Source organism: Barbus barbus (genome assembly GCF_936440315.1).
Source record: "Barbus barbus genome assembly, chromosome: 47".
NCBI lineage: Eukaryota > Metazoa > Chordata > Actinopteri > Cypriniformes > Cyprinidae > Barbus > Barbus barbus.
The window spans coordinates 5530947-5552348 of NC_136725.1; the positions used below are offsets into that span (position 1 = coordinate 5530947).

The 21402-nt window shown below is 35.3% G+C and overlaps 1 protein-coding gene across 2 annotated transcripts in view; it reads left to right on the forward strand.

Moving 5' to 3' along the window:
• Positions 1 to 1268: 1268 nt before the first annotated feature.
• The window catches only part of LOC306865476 (exonuclease mut-7 homolog), a 49227-nt gene continuing 29093 nt past the window's right edge, over positions 1269 to 21402 (forward strand). For both annotated transcript variants that reach the window (XM_079410083.1, XM_079410084.1), the window contains exons 1-18: positions 1269 to 1370; positions 5099 to 5168; positions 8808 to 8872; positions 9969 to 10316; positions 11218 to 11271; positions 11361 to 11500; positions 12662 to 12768; positions 12873 to 12946; positions 14010 to 14048; positions 14129 to 14298; positions 14545 to 14695; positions 14863 to 15061; positions 15208 to 15317; positions 15441 to 15618; positions 15696 to 15859; positions 16360 to 16560; positions 17113 to 17166; positions 17341 to 17472. In XM_079410083.1, coding sequence (XP_079266209.1) covers positions 5144 to 5168; positions 8808 to 8872; positions 9969 to 10316; positions 11218 to 11271; positions 11361 to 11500; positions 12662 to 12768; positions 12873 to 12946; positions 14010 to 14048; positions 14129 to 14298; positions 14545 to 14695; positions 14863 to 15061; positions 15208 to 15317; positions 15441 to 15618; positions 15696 to 15859; positions 16360 to 16560; positions 17113 to 17166; positions 17341 to 17472 — 2211 coding nt within the window. In that variant the 5' untranslated portion in view covers positions 1269 to 1370; positions 5099 to 5143. The remainder of the gene's footprint in view (positions 1371 to 5098; positions 5169 to 8807; positions 8873 to 9968; positions 10317 to 11217; positions 11272 to 11360; positions 11501 to 12661; positions 12769 to 12872; positions 12947 to 14009; positions 14049 to 14128; positions 14299 to 14544; positions 14696 to 14862; positions 15062 to 15207; positions 15318 to 15440; positions 15619 to 15695; positions 15860 to 16359; positions 16561 to 17112; positions 17167 to 17340; positions 17473 to 21402) is intronic.

The following is a 21402-nucleotide window of genomic DNA, read 5'->3' on the forward strand; positions in this document are numbered from 1 at the left end:
GATGTTAGACGCTAATCACATTATAGACACTATTTAAAATTTAACAATATTTATTTATTTACAAATGTCATATTTGTATATTAAATTAGATTTGTTCACGGATTTATTCAGTGACTTATTTCAGGATTTATTTAGTCCATTTTGGAGCATATTTGGAGAAATAAACATTTGCAAAATAAATAAATAAATAAATACATTTGAATAAATAAACAAATATAACATAATAATAAATAATATAATAAATAAATAAATGTAAATATGTCTAGTAATACATAAATAAATGTTTTCTTAACTGATTTATATGTATATATATATATATATATATATATATATATATATATATATATATATATATATATAACAAAACATATATAAACTAATGTTTTATTTTTAAACAATTAGTTTAAGAAAAAAAAAATGTTTCCCATCTCTTTTTTGTCCCACAGAACTTTACATGAATTATATTCTTAGATGAAGTATCACTCTTCAACAAGGGGCTGATGAAAAAAATTACATTTGTTCATTTAGATCCATAAACCCCAGATTGTACACTGTCTTCATCAAATCTTCATAATGTAAATATGGAAACAGGTCTCTTTCGAAGAGATATTATGTAAAAAAACAGAGGTAAAATGTTAAGTTTTGAGTGTAGCTTAATTTATTCTAAGGGGTCATATAATACATGATAAATAATACATGTGCAATTTAAATCATAGAATAGATTTTACACAGCAAACACATTTTAAAACCACACTTTCTGAATACACTAATAATAATAATAACACTTTTATTATTATTATTATAACATTTTAAGACTTAATATTATTATATTTTTTATAACATTTCAGGATTTAATAAATAAATAAAGCTAAGAAAATTAAACTTTAATTTTAGAATTTAATATAATTAAATATAATTCTGTATTGCAGTTGAAGGATGTATTATGATTACAGTACATCCAAAGACTCTTGTAACTGTGTTACTTGACAAATTTAGTTTTAGATGTTTTTTTTTTGTTTTGTTTTTTTGGATAACGAAATGAAGATGTACATCTAAACCAGACTGTGGTTTGTTTAAAATAATGTTTATTTTATTTTATTTTACTTTATCAAGATGGAGACCCAACTCCGTTCTGCTACTGATTTGTCATTTAATCACGCCTTTAAAAATAAAACTATTACTGTCGCATGTTTAATTTAGGTCGCATAATTATGGCATGACTGCATTAATTAAAAGGATTTCCAGTGAAGTCGCGAGAATATTCGCGTGTCGCAGCGTCAAATGTCTATAATAAACATTCCCCGAGTTTAATGGTTCCTCCCGGATATATGGACAGATTTAACCAGACGCCTGACATCAGCGTTATTTAGGTAAGCTGAATAGTCGGAATTAACACATGTAAAAACATGTAAATATATTCGTTATATTAGTTTAGTTTTTAACACCAGTAGTTGTCAAGTTGCTGAAAGCACACTCATGTGTTTATGCTAGCACGTTAACATTAGCCACTTCTCTGCGGATATTCATGTTTTGTGATGCTGCTTTGTTGCAACGTGAAAGAAAAACGTGAACAAGTGTCTTTTTCGAGTATGTTGATATTGCAGAGTATTGAAATGACTGAAGAGAATATTGCAATTACGTCTTTTGGACGTAAAACGAAATTGAAAGTGAACGAGTACTTCAGATTTAATTATTAATTTAATTCTTAACCAAAGTCTTTCAAGTTTAGTTTTCAACTTATCCTTCCAAGATTGGGCTTTGACCTATAGCTCCTAGTTAAATCTCTAAAGTAAAGCATCATGCAAAATAGTTGGAACTGTCCTGTTTAAAGGCATTGATATCGTATAATAAACATCAAGCAATGCATTTAGTGAAAAGCGTCATGATGTGAAGAGATGTGAGGGTTTGATCAGTTTAACAGGAGCTGAGCAACAAAATCCAGCTCATTTGGATGAAACGCCTCACAATAATGTCAAACAACATTTATCATTAAACGGGAATATTTATTATACTAAAGAAATATATGTGTGTGTGTGTGTATATATATGCTATTTTTTTTTTTTATGTAATATATATATATATATATATTAGTGCTGTCAAACGATTAATCACATTCAAAATAAAAGGTTTTGTTTACATAATGTGTTTGTACTGTGTATATTTATATATATATATATATATATATAAAAACAAACACATGCATATATGTATTTTGAAAATATTTACATGTATATACATTTATATATTTATATTCTTGTATAATATACACAGTACACACACATTATGTAAACAAAAACTTTTATTTTGAATGCAATTAATCGTTTGACAGCACAAATAAATAAATAAATATTTTATTATTAGCCGTTTCAGCACATACATGTTTTACCAAATAAAAAGAACAGCACTTTCAGAGTCCATCCCACTCATTGATGTGAGCATAAGTATTGGGACAGTTGAACATAAGGCAGATATAAAAGATTAAAAGCTATTATTTAGTTGCAGATCCCTTGCACACAATCACAGCAGTGAGTCTGTGACCCATAGACATCACCAGAATCTTGGTCTCATCCTTTGAAAGACTTTTCCCAGCCTTTATTGTTCTGATGCAATATGAAGCACTTCCCAATGAATCTGGTGGCATTTTCTTGAATATTGGTAGGCAAGATGGTTTTGTACCCTTCCAAATTCATTCTGCTACTGTCATCATACATTAAGTCATCAGTAAAGTTGAGAGGGCCTGTTTCAGAGACAGCCATGCATGCCCATGCCATGACACCACCTCCACCATGCTTTACAGATGAGGCTGTATGCTTGGGATCATTGCAGTTCCCTTTTTTTCTCCACACTTTTGCTTTCCCATCACTTAGATAAAGGTTCATCTTTGTCTCATCGGTCCATAAACACAGTTCCAGAACTCTTCTGGCTCACCTTTGTGCTTTTTTGCAAACTCTAATCTTGCCTTTCTATTTTTGGTGCTGGTCAGAGGTTTGCATCTTGCTGTGTAGCATCTGTAATTCTGTGTCGAAGTCTCCTGAGGACAGTAGATTGTCAGAGCATCACCCCAGCTTTCTGGAAGTTGTTGCTGATTTTACAGACACGTCTTTTAGGGTTCATTTTCACAGCTTTTATGATTTGTCTGTCATCAGCTACTGTTGTTTTCTCAGCCGATCAGGTAGTTGTTGGTTGCTGGTGGTTTCCAAACTCTTGATTTCTCCATGCCCTTTGTTTTTGCTAGAGCTCTGATTGACTTCCTCTTTTCTTTTAGCATCTGAATTGCTTGCTTTTCTCTCAAAGTCAGCTCTCTCGTCTTCATCCTGGTTTGTGTGTCATCATCGAATGCAAGATTCAGAATGCAGAAGTAATGGATATAACTGATACGACACATTCCCTGCTTTTAATATCTAAAGAATTAGTGCAACAGGACACAGCTGATCACTTAGAAAGACCTGTGAGGCAACTGTCCCAATACTTATGCTCACATCAGATAGAGGGATGAACTCTAAAAGTGCTGAACTTCTTAGCTGGTAAAACATCTATGTGTTGAAACGGCTAATAATAAAATGTGGCATTCTGTAGTTTTGTCTCATATTCATCTTTTAATCATATTTGTAAATATCTTGACTCCACAGCCAACAGAGCAATTCTGTCTTTACTGTTCCAATACTTATGGAGAGCACTGTGTGTGTGTGTGTATATATATATATATATATATATATATATATATTAGTAAGGATACAGTATATTGATCAGTAAGTCAATATTGAGTGACAATGAGACATTAAAGACATTTATAACGTTACAGAAATTTTCAATTTCTAATAAATGCATTTCATTGAACATTGTTTTCATCAAAGAATGTATCACTGTTACCACAGAATTATTAAGCAGCAAAAACTGTTTTCAGAATGTGTAATAATGAAAAACATTATTTATATTTGAGTACCAATAATAGTTGAGAACAATTTGGAACCAAAACAGAATATTAAAATAATTTCTGAAATGTGACACACACACACACACATACATATATACTTATATACATATATACTAGTATAAGAAAGTACTAAATTTAATGTTCTTAGGAATTAAAGGTAAAAAAAACAACAACTTTTAATTATATAATGTAGTGCTGTAAAAATGACAACATTATGCTTTGGAATGTAGTGAAGTGGAAGTTTTCCAAAGAAAAACATTCTGATAAATTACAGATACTTTTTACATTTACTTGAGTAAAATACAAATCCTTCACTACTGTTCGGATCTGAGCACAGAGCAGGATTTGATGTTGTGTGAGTGGTCTCTGTGTCCACTAGATGTCAGTGAAGTCCAGAGGAGATGTGAGTTAGTGTCAGGAGCGAGAGCTGTGGAGTTCAGTGCCAGGAGCTTCCCCTGAGACTGCTGAGAGAAACAGTCCAGACTCCAGACCAAAAAAACTAAACATCCTCAGCCTCAAAAGCATGTCGCCTAGCCAGCTGGCAGACTGCCCATCCTAGGGCTGCTGTTCCCACAGGGAGGGAGACGTGTTTGTGTGAGAGACTGAGACGTGTACATGTGGGAGCTGACACCTGAAGCACTTGTTCACATGTTGCTCAACACCAATCACCTCGACTGTTCAGTCAACAAACTAGGAAAATAAACCCTTGTTATATGTTTCCTCTTATAATGTGAAGGTAAATCTCAGCCCTGAAGCATTGCGAATACAATAGGGAACGATATATAACACTTTTTTTGTGAGTAAACTGTTGCTGACTTGGGAAAAACTGCCTGAGAATGTGTGAGAACTCACTGAAAGGACATTAAGAGCAGCTGCCAAACTGCACATTTTTGGGGATTGCTACATGGGAAAAAAAAATCATTTTCATTTTACACTCGTTTGTTTGAGGTCATCTAGCAAATCCTGCTGTAACTTCCCAGTCTGAGAGACATTCTCAGTTATAAACTGGTGATGAATGTTATTAAAATCCACCAGGCAGAAGAATTATGCAATGTTAGACGTGTTAGAGTCCCTTAAGCATGCTGTAGCCTGTTAAATCTGTGTTGGGAATCAGTTTTTCCATGCATTTTACAATCAAAACAATGATTGGGTTCTTTGGTGCAGGGTGTGGTAGCGTGGAGTTCAGACAGCGCCACCAGATGTACAAGAATGAGTCTGGAAAGACAATCAAAAGGTACGTTTCAAGCATCATTCCACTCTTGGATACTCTTTATTAAACATTGTGTGCTAATGCTAGCATGACTAATACCGACTCATTCCTAGGAATAGCTATTAGAACAAATATGAAAACAAATGGGATGCAAATATACTATAGTATTTATATATATATATATATATATATATATATATATATATATATATATATATATATATATATATTATTTAAAATATATATTCATTTATGCTACTGTTCAGAGGTTTGGGTTGGGAGTCAGTAAGATTTTTTTTTAAAGAAATTAATACTTTTATTCTGCAAGGTCACAAAAACTTTATCATAAAAGACAGTAAAGACATTTATAATGTTCAAAAATATTTCCATTTTAAATAAATGCTGTTCTTTTGAACTTTTATATTAATCAAAGAATCAAAGAAAAACATTAAATATAAAATTTTTCATAAAAAAAATATGAAGCAGCACAACTGTTTTTACCATTGATAACAATAAGAAATGTTTCTTGTGCAGCAAATCATCATATTAGAATGATTTCTGAAGGACACTGAAGTAATGATGCTGAAAATTCAGCTTTGCATCACAGCAATAGTCAGTAACGGCCATAAATTGAAAATATGTGCATCCCTAAATCAAAATAGACCACATTTACTTTCTTAATACATGATCCTTGCCTTATTTTGAACAATTATTGGTGCACAATGTTACAAAAAAAAGTTTTCATTATAAAAGCTTTCGTTAAAAATCCGTAATTTGCTCCATTTCCTTTTCGGCTCACATCACCAAGCCCACTTATTTTTAACCACTCATCATATCAAGACTACATTTTCCTATCCGATCGAATCCTGATGGATGAAGCGACTGCTGGACGCAATAGCAGTGGCTTAGCGAATGCTGTGAAAGTCAACTTCAACATCATCACGGCGAGTTTTGCACATTCAAAAAATGCAATAATCCTCTCGATTAAAGCGTTGTAGTGTAGTTTCTGCTTGTTTCTCGGGTCGTTCGCTCCACGAGTGGAAGTAATACATGAAATGGACTTCTGTAAGTACATACCTGTCTCCTTCAACAACAATCTCACTTTTCGAACTTCCTATTGACTAGCTGCATAGTCTACATTCCTTAATGTCCTTCCACCCCACTTTCCTTCCATGCGTGTGTATGTTAATGCCTGGAGAAGAATGAGGTTAGGGTGGAGTAGAGACAAAGACCAGAGAGTATAATGTGTTTGTGTGTCATCACGCTAATATGCGTGCACCGTGCCACCACACCAATCACGGAAAGTTCGCTTATGGGAAAAGACTATCCTAAATAATGTTTAAGCTCATGAAGGAAGCGTTGCTGGCAAATCCGATGATCTCCATGTAGCCTGATGGGATGAGGGGGGTGGGGTTGTGCTGAGAGTGGACGGAGAAAAGCCCTTTGCACCACTTTCCCAGGCTGTCGGTCAGGAAGGCTGGATTTTTTACACCGTGTTGCCCTTTCCGGGGGAAATCCGAGACAAACACCAAGAAGGGGGGGGGGGGCGGTCGGAGGGGACAGGAAAACCGGCCCTGGGAAGAAGGAGAGGCTAGGAGAAGAAAGGTGTTGGCCACACAGCATGAGAGAGGCTGTAGCTTTCAGGGCTCCTCAAAGGAGCGTATACCTCCCCTCCGTTAACCCCATTGACACCGGCCTATCCTGTCTCGCCCTCGCCTTCCTCCTCAAAAAATTGCTCATCTTCTCGCAGTTTTGTGGCCTGGAATCACTGCCCAAAAATGCAAAGGCCCAACACCTCACACACAACAATAGACTCCTCCTTTCTCTCCCTGTTACGCGTATTAAATGTTAATTTTCCGCCCTTTTTGGCTCAATTCAAATGCGGTGTGAAGTATCCACATGTAACAATAGCTGACTGGGAAAAAAGAGTCAAGGAGTGCATCACAATGGAAGTAAAATAGTTAAGCCTGTATTTAAAAGGAAAATTTGGTAAAGTCTTGGTGGCGGGAAAAGTGAATACGAACAGACTGTATTTACTTTCTTTAAATGCATTCCTGGCCTTATTAATGATTCATTGGTGCATTTTACAGAAGAAATAAAAAATACAATTAGTGTTTGCACCATTTATCAAAATGTAATGCTTTTCTTTTTCAGCTGTCATTACTGATTTTTCAACCAGTTTTCTACAACTATATAGAGACCACTTTTTATGGTCAAATCAGTCAGGTTTTACTTGAAATAAGGTCACATTGTGGAAAGAAAGCTTGTAAGTGCATTTGAACTTTCAAGTCAAGCGAACTGTGGGAATTTTAGTTTTTAAACATTCCCTCATCTGCCACTAGCCAGTCAAACAGGTAGTCCCACCCTTATCTATATGTATAAATTCATATAAAATATATATAATATTTTGATTTAAAAACGATGAATAAAGAAATCAGTTTGTGTTGGATAGGGACTGACAACATTTTTATAAAATTATCAGACCATCGCAGGCTTTACATATTGAGTTGTGGTGCTCATGTGGGAAACACCAGTTTGAGTCCAGCCTGCAACGTCTGCTGTTGCTATGCTGTTCGCTGTCTTGCATCAAAATGTAATGACTTTTTGTGCTCTCCCCTTCAATTACGTGTCATATAGAGACCATTTTTTTAAATGATCAAATCAGGTTTTATTTGTTGAATATTCTGAAATATGTCACAATGCAGAAATAAAATGGGTTGCGACTCAGAATGCAGTTCATTTGGAATTGAACTATTTTTTGCACCAAAAAGATTTGCAGAACTAATGTCAGTTTAAAGAGGTATTCCTGTCTAAAACTCACACCATTGGTTGAGCCAACGTTATGACATAGTAATAAAAATATATTTTGATTAAATATGTTGTATAAAGAAATAAGTGCACACTGGAAAAGAAAACACTTGAAAAATCATTAAACCGTCAGCAGTCCACATGCTCTTGACACATTGAGCTCTGGTGCTCAAATGAAACAAGTTTGAGTCCAGCCTGCAACATTTCCTTTTACAAAGTTTACATAATGACTTTTCATGGCCTTGCCTCCAACTACCTGTCCAATAGAGGCCATTTTTATGGTCTAATCAGGTTTTACTTGTTGAATATTCTGAAACATGTAAAATGGGTTGCAATTGCAAACACATTTTCATTTGTTTCACTTTTATGCCAGAGAGATCAGCAGAAATTGTTGATTTTCAAACTTTTCCTCTTCTGCCATTAATCCTGCCCCAAACTCACGCCACTGGTTGAGCAAGTGTTTCAAGTAAAGTAAAGTGGTTCGTTTTGTGGTGTTTGTTGAAATAATGAATCCCTTCAAACAGTCCCTCGTCTGTCAAACAGGCAGTCCCACTCCAAATTCACTTGAGTGGATGAACCTTTTAGTTATAAATGAAAATATATCTTGATTTAAAGCAAAAACAGTTTAATTGGAAAAGGATTGAGAATAATGAGCAATGGCATTTTGAGCTGTGGTGCTGATATGGGAAAAACAAGTTTGAGTCCAGCCTGCAATGCTTTCTATCACGCTCTGCTTTAACTGTTTTATAAAACATGGTCAAAATGCAGTGCTGTCAGCGTGAGAATGTGTGAGGTGGAGTGATAACAGACTGAGTGTGACTCTGTGTAACCCTGCTGTCATGTGTGCTGCCCCAGGTGTTGACCTGCCTTCCCTGCAGGAGTACCTCTGTGGCCTGTGGAGCAGGAAAGAGCAGGAGGAGGTAAGAAACATGTAATTATACTCGAGCTGAGTGTGTGAACGTCTTATGAGAGGTGAGACGGTTATGATAAGATCACAAGAGAGAGGCCTAGCTAACCACTTTCTCAAAATTCCTGTATTCCTCCCCCCAATTTTTAGGACATACTCAATACTTGTCAGAGACTCCTACATTTAAAATGTGCCCCCCCCCCAGGTTTCAGTTGCTTCTTTAGTCCTCATGAGGATGATTTAGACTTTAAATGCAGTAATCAGAGTTGTAACCGCAGTGAATTAAAAGAATGCTTGCCATTTGAGTTCTATCGTTTGCATTTATGGAGTAACTTCTATGACCACAGAAAATAATTTGAACTTGTCCCTCAGTTCATTGCATTTTTTGTTTTTTGAGGGGCATGTTTAAAATGTTCTTGTTTAAATAGTCATATCACAAATACTGTTTATAGTGCTTACCTTTTATAAATTTTTTTCATAATATTCAAATCTATCCACATCCATTCTCCCTTTCTTTGTATTAGAAACAGTAATGTATTTCCATTGCTTAATGAAATGAAATAAATTAATTCAATTAATTTTGGTATCACTAGTAAATATTTTCATAATATAATGACAACACAATTGTAACTTGATAAAAAAATAATTGTGCGGTAATGACCAGGTTTTACATTCAAAAGCCACAGAGTTGTAGTTTTGAAATACAGAATATTAATACGTATTTTTGAAGTAATTTACATTTTATTAGTGCTGTCAAACGATTAATCGCATCCAAAATAAATGTTTGTGTACTGTTTATTTATTATGTATATATAAATACACACACACAGTATATATTTTGAAAACATTTACATGTATATGTATTTATATTATTATATTTTATATTATATATAAATATAATTAATATATAAACATAAAATATTTTTCTTAAATATATACATGCATGTGTTTGTATTTATATATACGTAATAAATATACACAGTATATTATGTAAACAAAAACTTTTATTTTGGATGCAATTAATCGCGATTAATCGTTTGACAGCACTAAAATTGTTTAATAATTGTATTAATCAGTACATATTTAATTAGATTTATTTTATGTTTCAGCTGCGGCAGTTTTTAGCGAGCAGTTTCTCGCAGATGCAGGAGCCCTTGGCTGGTCTGCTGGACTTCCTGCAGGGCTGCCTGACCGTCCAGAAGGGCAAGTCCACCACGCTGAACCAGATCATTCTCACGGAGTTTATGTGCTGGAGGACCAGTAATCCCCAGGCCAGTCTGAATGGCCTGAGGGAAGAAGAGAGACTGCGTTTGCAGAAGAAAGCCCTGGGGCTCCTCACAGACTCTCATCCCGGGTACATGAACCCCCTTCTGGAGATTTATCAGCTGAGCTCACTGAAAAGACCACTGCTGCTGGAACATGTGGACTTCCTGCAGGACTGCTGCTGCTTCAAAGAGGTGAGAGGAAGTCATCACCAGCTGACTGACACTTTTACAATATGTTCCAATATAGTGATATAGGAAAAAGACAACAGCTGCTAGTAGTAGAAAAGTATAGTAAGGTCAGATATGGGCAATATTTATTTATTTAATTAGATAAATAATTATATAATAGTACAAAATTTGTTTTATTTATTTTATTGTTTTGTTTTGTTTTAGACAAAATTCCGAGGTCGCATATTCTAATTTCAAATAATTTTGTGTGAATTTTGAGTAACTGTCTATAAATAAATGTTTAATAAATTTGATATGTGTCATATTTGCTATCATTAAATGCAGGAATCAAAATTATGTCTAGGTCAGATTGCACCCCCCAAATCAGTCAAACAAATAAATAAATAAATAAATGTTGCTCATAATTTAAAAAAATTACATTTACTGCTATTAATTTAACATTGTAACATTATTTTATGACATTTAAATAAACTCTCTCTCTCTCTCTCTCTCTCTCTCTCTCTCTCTCTCTATATATATATATATATATATATATATATATAAAAAAAAAATTTTCAGATCACATTGCACCCCGAGTTCAATAATTTAATTTAAATGTTGCTCATAATTGTAAAGAAAAATTACAGTTATTTACTACTATTAGTTTCTCATTGCAATATTATTTTGACAATTACATAAACAATAAAAAAAATGATTCAATAAAAACTATATTTTTTTTTATATGTATTACTTATTTTTTAATAACGACTTCAATGATTATTTTGTTATGAATATGAAATATAATCAGTCTTTTAAATGACTAATAATTGAATGTTTATATTTTGGCAATCGAAATATAATATAAAGCCAGATTTTGTGCAACATAAGCAGCTGTAATGACATGAAATGTTGTGTTTTATGACAGGCGTTGATGTTCAGTGTCAAAGTGGAACTGCAGAAAGATCTGGACATGGAGAAGGTCAGTTCACACAGCTTGATGAATAGCTGGACCTTTACTGTTTTAAGCTGGACCGTCTCATTTCCGCTGTCCTCTGTTTGTGCTGTTAGATGTGTGTTCCTCTCATTCTGCTGGACAAGCTGTCTCTGGCGGAGTTGTTTGTGCGTGACCATCCTGACCTGCAGCAGCGTCTGGTCTCACTGCTGGACTCCTGGTGCGAGCCCAACTTCAACATCCGGACACTTCTCAGGTGAGAATTAAAGATGTGTATATATTGAGATATGTATACCATGAATATTATTGAAAGGTTGAAAATATAATGTTAAAATTTTAACACCCTGCCTTATTATTCATTACATCTCTTTATAGTATTAAGAATTTGTAGGGAAAATATGCCAAATGTTTTTAATTGCCAGTAATATAATTAATTGGGCTGATTTATTTTATGCAAAAATCTTTTGAACTTGGAAATTCAATTATTATTGAAACATATATGAACTATTAATAGTATTATAATATAACAATTGTATTATTATTAATAATTACTTAATCATAATAAAAGTCTATTCTCTTGTTTTATAACACCCATTTAACCATCATTTATCATTCAGACATTTTTCCTGATGCCTGATTTCAAATCAATACTCATACGATTTATTACTTTCATGATTCATGGATTTATTAAATAACAATAATAATAGTCTGTTCTTTCATATTATGATTACAGTAATTTATTTCATTTATCATTCATCCATCTTCATGTAATTTTTAGTGTTTTTATGTCTGATTTTTACTTAAGAAAAATGTTAATAATATTAACAATGGTTTATTTCTCAATTTGTTATTCATTCAGTACACTGTGCAAAATTGTGTAGAATTTATAAATATTAATCATATGTATTTATTATAGTTCTGTCAAACGATTAATTGCAATATTACATATTAAATATTTACATGCATTTATTTATATTCATATAAATTCTATCATATATAAATATATTTAATATATAATTAAAATTTTTTCTGAAATATATTCATGCATGTGTGTGTATTTATATATATATATATATATATATATATATATATATATATATATATATATATATATATATATATATATACCTAATAAATATACACAGTACACATGCATATATTATGTAAACAAAAACTTATATTTTGGATGCAATTAATCTCAATTAATCATTTGACAGCACTCATTTATTATTACTATTATTGTTGTTAATGATAATAACAGTCTGTTTTTTCATATTATAGGCTAATTCTAATTATTATAATTCTAATTTTCATCTTTTCCACTATACATTTTAGTGTTTTGTCTCATTTTTACTTTTTGTAAAACTGTGTATAATTAATAAACAATGCATAATATGTATGCACTGTGTGGTTTCAGACGGTATCCAAACGTGGCTCTCTCAAAACATCAGACGGACCAGATCCAGCCCAAGCTGCTCAGTAAACATGTGTTCAGACTCATGGAGAAATTCTGCATTGATCCAGGTGTGTGAGTGTTTCACTCCATGGCTGTTTGATCTCAAGTGTGTAGGTTTATGAATGTGTGAATATGATGTTTACACTGGTCCCACGGGGTGTGTTTTCTACAGGTCTGTGCTCTAATTCTGTCTATAAGAGGAAGCTGGACTCACTGAGGTTCCTCATGTACAAAACCTTTGGCGAGGTGAGAAGGTTCCCTTTTTTCACAGCCCCTTTTTTATCACATTAGCCAAAAAAAGTGTCAGGTTCTTAGAAATCTACTCTTTGTATTTATGTTAGTTTTACTTCCATGACTTCAAATATTTCAACTAGTGTAACCGTCAAGAAAGAAGATTAAATAATATTCAAACATGAATAAATGTGTGTGTACATATCTTACTCATTGTTTAAAAAAAAGAAAAGTTTTTATATATTTTTTTCAATGCATATTTAGAGTCGCACCACTTGACATTTTACAACTTGCTTTGACGTTTTACTAACCTTGACTTAAAAGTTCAAATGATCTGATATTTTAAGAGACTTATTGACCTTTGCACACCGTGATTAGGGTTTGCAGGGGTTCCTCTCTATGATGTCATTTCCTGTTTTATGGTTTTTGTGTCTGCATGTTGGTTGAACCACATGCCTTTGATTTTGTGGACAGGTTTTTCAAAAATCAATAATAGAAATATCACGAATAATAATTATTTAAATATAATGCTTAATTTAACATTATTAAGATTAATAATTAACTTTTAAAAAATGAAATGTATTTTTTTTTGATTATTATAAATCATTTCTGTAGCTTACTAATAATTTATAAATCATTAGTGAAGCATTTTTATTAAAATGTTACTTTTTCTAAAGAACCAATAATAAAAGATTATACCAAGCAAAGAAATAAATCAGTCAGTCAACCACCAAAAATTGTTTTGTTTCTTTATTATGACATGGCAGTTCTTTTATCCTGATAATATCAATAAATTAATAGATAGGATGGAAAATGAGTGTCGTAATCAAATGTAACATCTTCTGTCTCTGAAATGATATGATGAACAATATAAAGCTAACATAAAGCCACTTTGGTGGGAAAAAATGGAAATGTTGTTTTAGTTACTAATAAACCAATCAAATCTTGATTTTAAAATAAAGTCTCACCCTTTATTTACCACTAAATATTTTGTGCTTTCAGAAATGCATCACATTACAGAGGGTAAAGTTTTAAGAACTGCAGTGATGTGTCTGCTTTATTGTTTTTTATTTGACAGAAAAGCATGTCAGAAGAGAACTGGAGAGACCATGTTCAGGTAACACTAATTCTGTTTGAATTAAACACTTCAACATTTTAACTGAGTTTTTAAAAAGTGTATGTGTGTTGTGATATCAGGCTATGAGTGAAGGCAATACAGAGCTCCAGGTTCAGTTGGTGCAGCTGTTGGTTAAACATTGCGGCCTCCAGACTGCTGCCCAGTGGGCTGCACATTACAACTTACCCAGAAACAGGCTTCCCCTAGGAGTCTGGGACAAAATTCAGAGCCTCTCCCGCAAGAAGCAGCTGTAAGTATTAAAACAAATGCACACATACACACACGCAGACTTAAGAAACTATATTTGTGAAGACCTCCCATAAATGATTTCCATTCCAATAATAATAATATTTACTGTAACCCTCACACAAACCTTATGACACAAGTCTGTTTTTGCAATAGATACTTTGGCTTACAAGCCGAAGTACGTGCACACACACACACACACACACACAACCATCAACCTCACAAGTATATTCCTGTCATCTCGTCATAGAGAGATGTGTTTTGTGAGCGGCCCACCCGAATCTTGGACACCTCTTCAGTCTGATCAGCAAAAATACTACCAGCTGCCTCTGCCCAGAGAAAACATCCTCTTTGTAGAGTCATTAGATGAAGTTAAGCAGTGCAGAGAAGCTGTTTTAAAGGTAACCCTTTGCTACTGTACCTTTAAGACCTCTGTTATGATTGGCTAACCTCTGAGTATTGATGTAGTTTATATTGTCACATCGATTTTAATTATTTCCAAAGAACAAGGAAGATCCTGTTTTGCATTATATGTCCTCTGTAACTGTCTATCCTCATTCTTATTCAGTCTGGTTGTGTGGTGGGAATAGACATGGAATGGAGAGCCAGTTTTGGCACAGTATCCTCTCAGCATGTGGCTCTGATCCAGTTGGCCGTACAGGAAGGGGTGTTTCTGTTGGACCTTTGTGCTCATGCCATTAGCCACCACAGAACCACAGTGAACTTCATCAGAGCTCTGCTGTCAGACAAGAACATCCTTAAACTGGGTAGGAAACGTTAAGGCAAATTAAGCCACCAACTTTCTGATGTTCTTCATATTTCTTGTGTTAGTAAACTATGGGTTGGCTATCAGGGAATACATAGTAATTCTGTCTTCTTTGGAAAGCATTGCTAGCTGTATGTGTGTATCTAGGTTATGGGATGTCTGGAGACTTGCGGAGTCTGGTCAGCATGTGGCCTGAGCTCAGGGAAGAGCCAATGAAAATGGAAGGAGTTCTGGACCTGCTTCATGTCCATCAGGAGGTGCTGCTACAAATGACCCCACAAATAAATATCCAATCACCATTGCTGATTGGATATTCCTAACTATATTTTGATTTTAAAACCTATGCTGAATCTTTATACAATTGACCTCTGTCCCCCCAGCTTCAACGGTGCTGGTTGGGAAACAAACGGTGTCGGTCAGTGGATGTGAGTGAGGGACCAGCGGAGAAGGGCCTGAGTTTGCTAGTACAGCAGGTATTAGGAAAACCACTGAACAAAACCGAGCAACTCTCCAACTGGGAACGCCGACCTCTCCGGACCAGCCAACTCCGCTATGCAGGTAACACACAATTCATGAATAGTGGCATAGCATTTTCAAACCTCATCTCATTCTCTTTTTGTGACCTATTTTTTTAGCCACTGATGCATACTGCCTGCTAGATGTCTACCTCGTCCTCTCCCGGGACCCAAAGGCATTTGGTTTGCCAGAGGACATCCGCTCCATTCCCTCAGCCCAACTGGCCAAGAGCCGTCAGGAAAAGAAACCCAAAGAGAAGAACAAGCAGTCGAAAAGAAGAGCGGTCAGTCCACTGGTCTCTGACTGTGCTTTTTATGAGCCTGTAGTCCTGAAAATTGCTCTGTTGTCATTAGTTACTGTAATAAAATTCAATATAAAAGTAGCTGATGAGAACATGTAGAGTTTTTATGTTTAAAAAATTAAGGGATCCAACTAAAAATGTGGCAAACATTCTAAACGGTTTATTTTTGTGTGGGTTTTATGTCATTAGTCACTTTGTGTATTATTAGATTATATATAGCAATTTTCCCATTTATTTTCTAATCTGTCATTTAAAGCCTCTGCATATTTAAGGCATCATTTATAATTTCTTTAAAGAACCCATGGAAAATTATTGAAGTTTTGTGACAGGCCTTGTAATACTGTATGGCCTGCCCAAAATTTTCTTCAATCTCTTGATGCATTATAGTGGATCACAATTTAGAGCAGTTTAGGTTATAGAAAGGTCAAGTAATTTCAAGTAAATTCTTCACCAATGATTTTGTAGTTTGTTTTAATCTTCAGGCTCGGCAGAAGGTCAAAGAGCCTCACTCTATGGATGACTGTTTAAAGATGAATTCGGAGTATGAAGGACCCACTATCACACCACCAGAGCTGCGAGTGGTCTGTGATAACATGCTGCAGGGTCTGGGACGTTTTTTGCGCTGTCTGGGGGTGGACGTCAAGATGCTAGAAAACACGGATGACCATAAAGTAGCAGCAGAGGTGAGACAATTAGTCACCTGCTGTTGACATTTGACATAACCATTTTAGTTAAATTTCATTTTTAAACTTCATAGGTCTTTATAAGATGTCCTCAGCTGTCTCAGATCATATTTAGAAAGAATAAGTAACTAAAAGTCTGAGGGGACCTCCACGGCATGTGGTGTCCCTCAGGGCTCGATTCTTGTACCTTTGATGTTTAACATGTATATGCCCACACAAGGCCAAATAATGCAAAAACAAAAAACAGAAATGCCAAAGTTATGTTCCCAGGTATACGTACAGTAGTGCTATCGTCAAGTGTCTACAGCCCTGTTATGTCTCCTACAGTTAAATAAAGACAGAGGTTGTTGTATTCGGCTGCAAAGAAATTGAAAGAAAATTCCTTCTGAAGTGTAAAGACTTTATTTGTGTCCTCTTTTATATAAATCTCTGTATTAGTTGTGTCAAAGCATAACTAAATAACTCTGTTATTATCTGGAAAAAATAGTAATGGAATTAATGTATTGTTAAGTGAGTAATGTACTTGCAGTCATGTTATGTTCTCTCCTCCAGCTGGCTCGTGCTGAAGGTCGTGTCATCCTCACCGCAGGTCAGCCCTACCAAACAGTAAGTGTGTGTTTTGAGTTGTTGAGAGACATGCAAACTCTGTGAGCTATCTTGCATCCTACTGCCTACATAGGTAGTTTATCTCCATAGGCAGCTCAATAGGTTTTAGTACAGAGCCCCAGTCTGCTTACCAAAAAACCTGTGCAGTGACTTTGTGTGTGTCTGTGTGTATAGTTACGCTCACAGGTCAGAGAGGGCCGCTGCCTGACTCTGGACTGCTCAGAAAAGGCATGTGACCAGGCCGTGCACGTTCTCAGACATTTCCACGTCCACCTCACTTCTGCAGACGTCTTCAGTCGATGCCAGGTCAGTTGTGCATGCCTGTAAACAAGCACACATGTGTGCATCTCTTACACATTATCACCAGAACAGAAACCTCGTCCTCTTTAAAAGAAATGCATTTATCATTTTTTATCAATATTAAAAGGAAGGAAAGAAAGAAGGAAAACATTCTTTATTGATCTCTTGATAGTGGCTTATACCACAAAAAGTTGCACTGACATTGCAAGCAAACACTAGGAACCTTTAGAGGAGTGGAACAGCCAAGCACAAAATAGTGGAACAAGGTTTGTTTTTAAAGATCTTACAGGAAATAACCAACCAGTGTTTTGCGTCATGAATTCTGTATGTCGGTATCATTTTGGAATTCCGTTGTGACTTTAAATTTAATAGTGAGATTCCTAAACATTTGCACTGAATTACCCCGTCTTAAGACATTTGTGTCTTATCTGCAGACGTAAGTGTTGTGAGTCCGGAAAGAAGCTCAAGGAGATAGAGGGCTTCTCTGGTGACACTTCTCCTGTGAATCATTGGCTTGATGTGCCACTGCTGTTTTCAGTAGAACATGCGCAGGAGGAACTTTCTTCAGGCATTTCCTCTCACATAAGTGATGATCGGAATTCAAACAATGGATATAGATAAGGAAATAAGCAATTACCAGAGGGATATAGAAATAACATGAGACAAACAGAAAGAAAGCGTAAAGACATTAGCACTGATATGATTATTAGGATGTCAGTAGATCGTTGGTAGTTCATGTCAAAAGGTTTTCTATGATAGGCTAAAATCATAAGTGAGATCACTTTGGAACATCACATCACACCTTTGTCCAGCAAACCACATGGCATGTAGTGTCCCTCAGGGCTCGGTCATTGGACCTTTGTTATTTAATCTGCATATGCCCAAACAAGGCTAAATAGTGCAACATAACAGAAGAGCATACCATGGGTTAACAGACAGATCTACAGAGCACTGTTGTTGCTAGGGTATTCATGGTGGTTGCTGGCTAATTGCTTACTAGTTAAAGTAAAAAATGTTTATATGGTAGGCTAAAATCATAAGAGAGATTGCTTTGAAACATCACAACACACCTCTCTCCACAAAACCACATAGCATGTGGTGTCCCTCAGGGCTCTATCTTTGGACCTTTGCGGTTTAACCTTTATAAGCCCAAACAAGGCTTAATAATGCAAGATAACAAAAGAGCTTACCATAGGTAGGCAGCCAGATCTACCTAGCACTTTTGTTACTAGGGTATTCTTGGTGGTTGCTGGCTTATAGCTTACTAGTTCAAGTCAAAAGAGTTTATATGACACATTACAATAGAACTCTCCTCAGAAAAACATGATTTAAGGTATCAATCGTGTCCATAGCTCAAACAGGATGGGTAATTATGTGTTGAAATTTAATAAATGTGGTTAGAGGTTTGTTAGAAATAAGATATTTAGTAAAAGTGATGCTTTCTCTAGCAAACACTGTTAAAAAATGTAATACTGACTAATACCAATAAGATGATAAAGGTATGAGATGAATAAGTGGAAGGTGGAAGGCTGATGGGAAAGGAGACTGTGAGAAGAGAGAGCCTTGCAAGAGAGGACAGGCAGAAAGATGATGTGAGAGATAACAGAGAAAAACAAAGGGAGAGACAGTCTAGGGTGTCAGACAAAGGTAGAGATGGAGGCAGACATGTGCTTGACTCATTCCTGCTGTAATACCTGATCTCCATTAGAGCTGAACCTTCGGCTCCATTGCAGGTCTACAGTTGTTTACTACCTGTGATTGTAGGATTCAAGAGCACAGTAAAATGGGTTAACATTGCCAGTAAGATTGTTTTAATGTCTTTAAAAGAAGTCTATTATGCCCGCCAAGGTTTATTAATTTGATCAAAATCTGAAATTTTAATAAAATAACTGTATTTGAATATATTAAAAAAAGTGATTTATACCTGTGATGGTAAAACTTAAGCATACATTTATAAATATTTTGTGTTTTTGTAAACCAGTTACCGGATAGACTATGCAGTCTACTCCAGGTTATTAATCAGGGTTATTAAAGGGTTAATTAACACACAAATAGAAATTCTGTCGTTTACCAATGTCAAATGATGCCCTAATGTCATTATAAACGTGTGACTTCCTTTGTTCCTTGAAAAACAAAAGGAAATGTTTAGTGTTATGTTCATGCTGCTTTTTTCCACATGGATTATAGTTCCAGTTCCATAAATAAATAAATAAAAGTAGGTCATATGACTTGTGTAGTCTTCTGAAGCCATACAGTAGCTCTGTGTGAGGAACACACCAAAGTTTTAGTAATTCACAAAGAATATTGCTTTTTTGACGACAGCTCTTAAATTTTACTTGCATTTGCATATTAAAACTTGGAAAATCAGAACTCATTTCATTTATCAAGGAAAAAAAAGTGATGCAGTGAGTTTGAATATGCAAATGGGAATTGAATGGAACTAAATGGGAATTTAGAGTTGTTTTCAATTAATGATGACCTAGATTTTGGTCTGATCCTCACGTAGACTTACATGGTTTTGAAAGACCAAGTCAAATGGACTCATTTTATGGTACTTTTATGGTGCCATTTGTTAATTTTTTGGAGCTCAGCATTGTTTATCCCCATGCACTTTCATTGTAAAGAAAAGGTCAGCATGGGGAAGTAGTCATATGGGTTTGGAACAATGTGAGGGTGAGTAAATGATGACAAAAGTTGAATTCTCTATGAACTATATCTTTACTAATACTTAATACTTGGCAAGGCCTATTATTGTTTATGTCATAATTAAGCTGATGAGGCGACATCCTAAAAACTCAGTGACTGCACAATTCTGCGTGTATCATATGCCACACACCTCATGACAGTCAAAACAGTTTCTACCACGCCAAGTTCACACCTATAGCCAGCGAGGACAGGAGAGCACAGAGATCTAGTCCAGATGTTGGTCATCTGAGCTCCACATGGGTGGTGGTTTCCCCAAATGTGTCAGTTTTGTGGCCACCTACCTTTTCTGAGCGGGTGGCCGTCGGCTCCCATCCTGATCTGTCACATTCCACCATTTGTTGCCTGAGGTTTCATCCACCTCCACGTGCTTGCTGAACAAAATGTACCAACAAAATGTGCTAGAAAACAGAACGACGGCATTTTTAAGGTCTTAATCAGATGCACACATTGGAATGCGATGGCGAGGTTGAAATAAAGACAGTATGATGGCAGGAAAAGTGGAAGGGGGGGTTTGGAGGTGCACCTCCATGGTATGTGGAAGCCCACCCATGCGAAGTTAACCCTTTTGTTATCTGATTGTAAAGTCCTTTGATTAACAGTGACTTGCCCCTCGGCTCCGTGAGAGACATTCCTGGAGCCCCCTGTGTGGCCCATTGATACTCATTGCCAATCATTAACCTTTCCCCTGCCCATCCCTCCATAATCCCCTCTCTTTCTCTGTCTATCAGTCTATCTCTCTCTTTCTTTCTCTCTGCTTTATCAATGCCTCTTCCTGTGAATTCCTCTCTGTCCAAAACAGGTTTAAGTCATGATCAGGGCTAAGCTGAGTTCAAATGTGTGTCACCACAGTCTCTAGAGCACTAAATGGATTAGAGATCCGACTCAATCTGGTAGAATTTTTTTTAAATGATATATATGGAAGCAATAGGGATGACTGTTTTTTCCTCAAAATAATCAAGTTAAATTGGTCAAGTGACAGTAAAAATATTTATTCAGCATCCACTGCTGATATTGTTAGGGTATTCTGGGTAGTTGCATACTGGCATAAATCAATAGAGCCCAACACCCAAGTCTTCATGATATTCTTGTCCCCAATACAGTGTGAATCCTTTTGTCAGTGAAACTTTCGTCACAAGAACTGCTAATTATTTTTGTCACGTGGTTATGATTTCTTGACATTAACACAGTGTTCTTCATATTCCGTACCACTCCTCTGTCTGGTATCCAGTA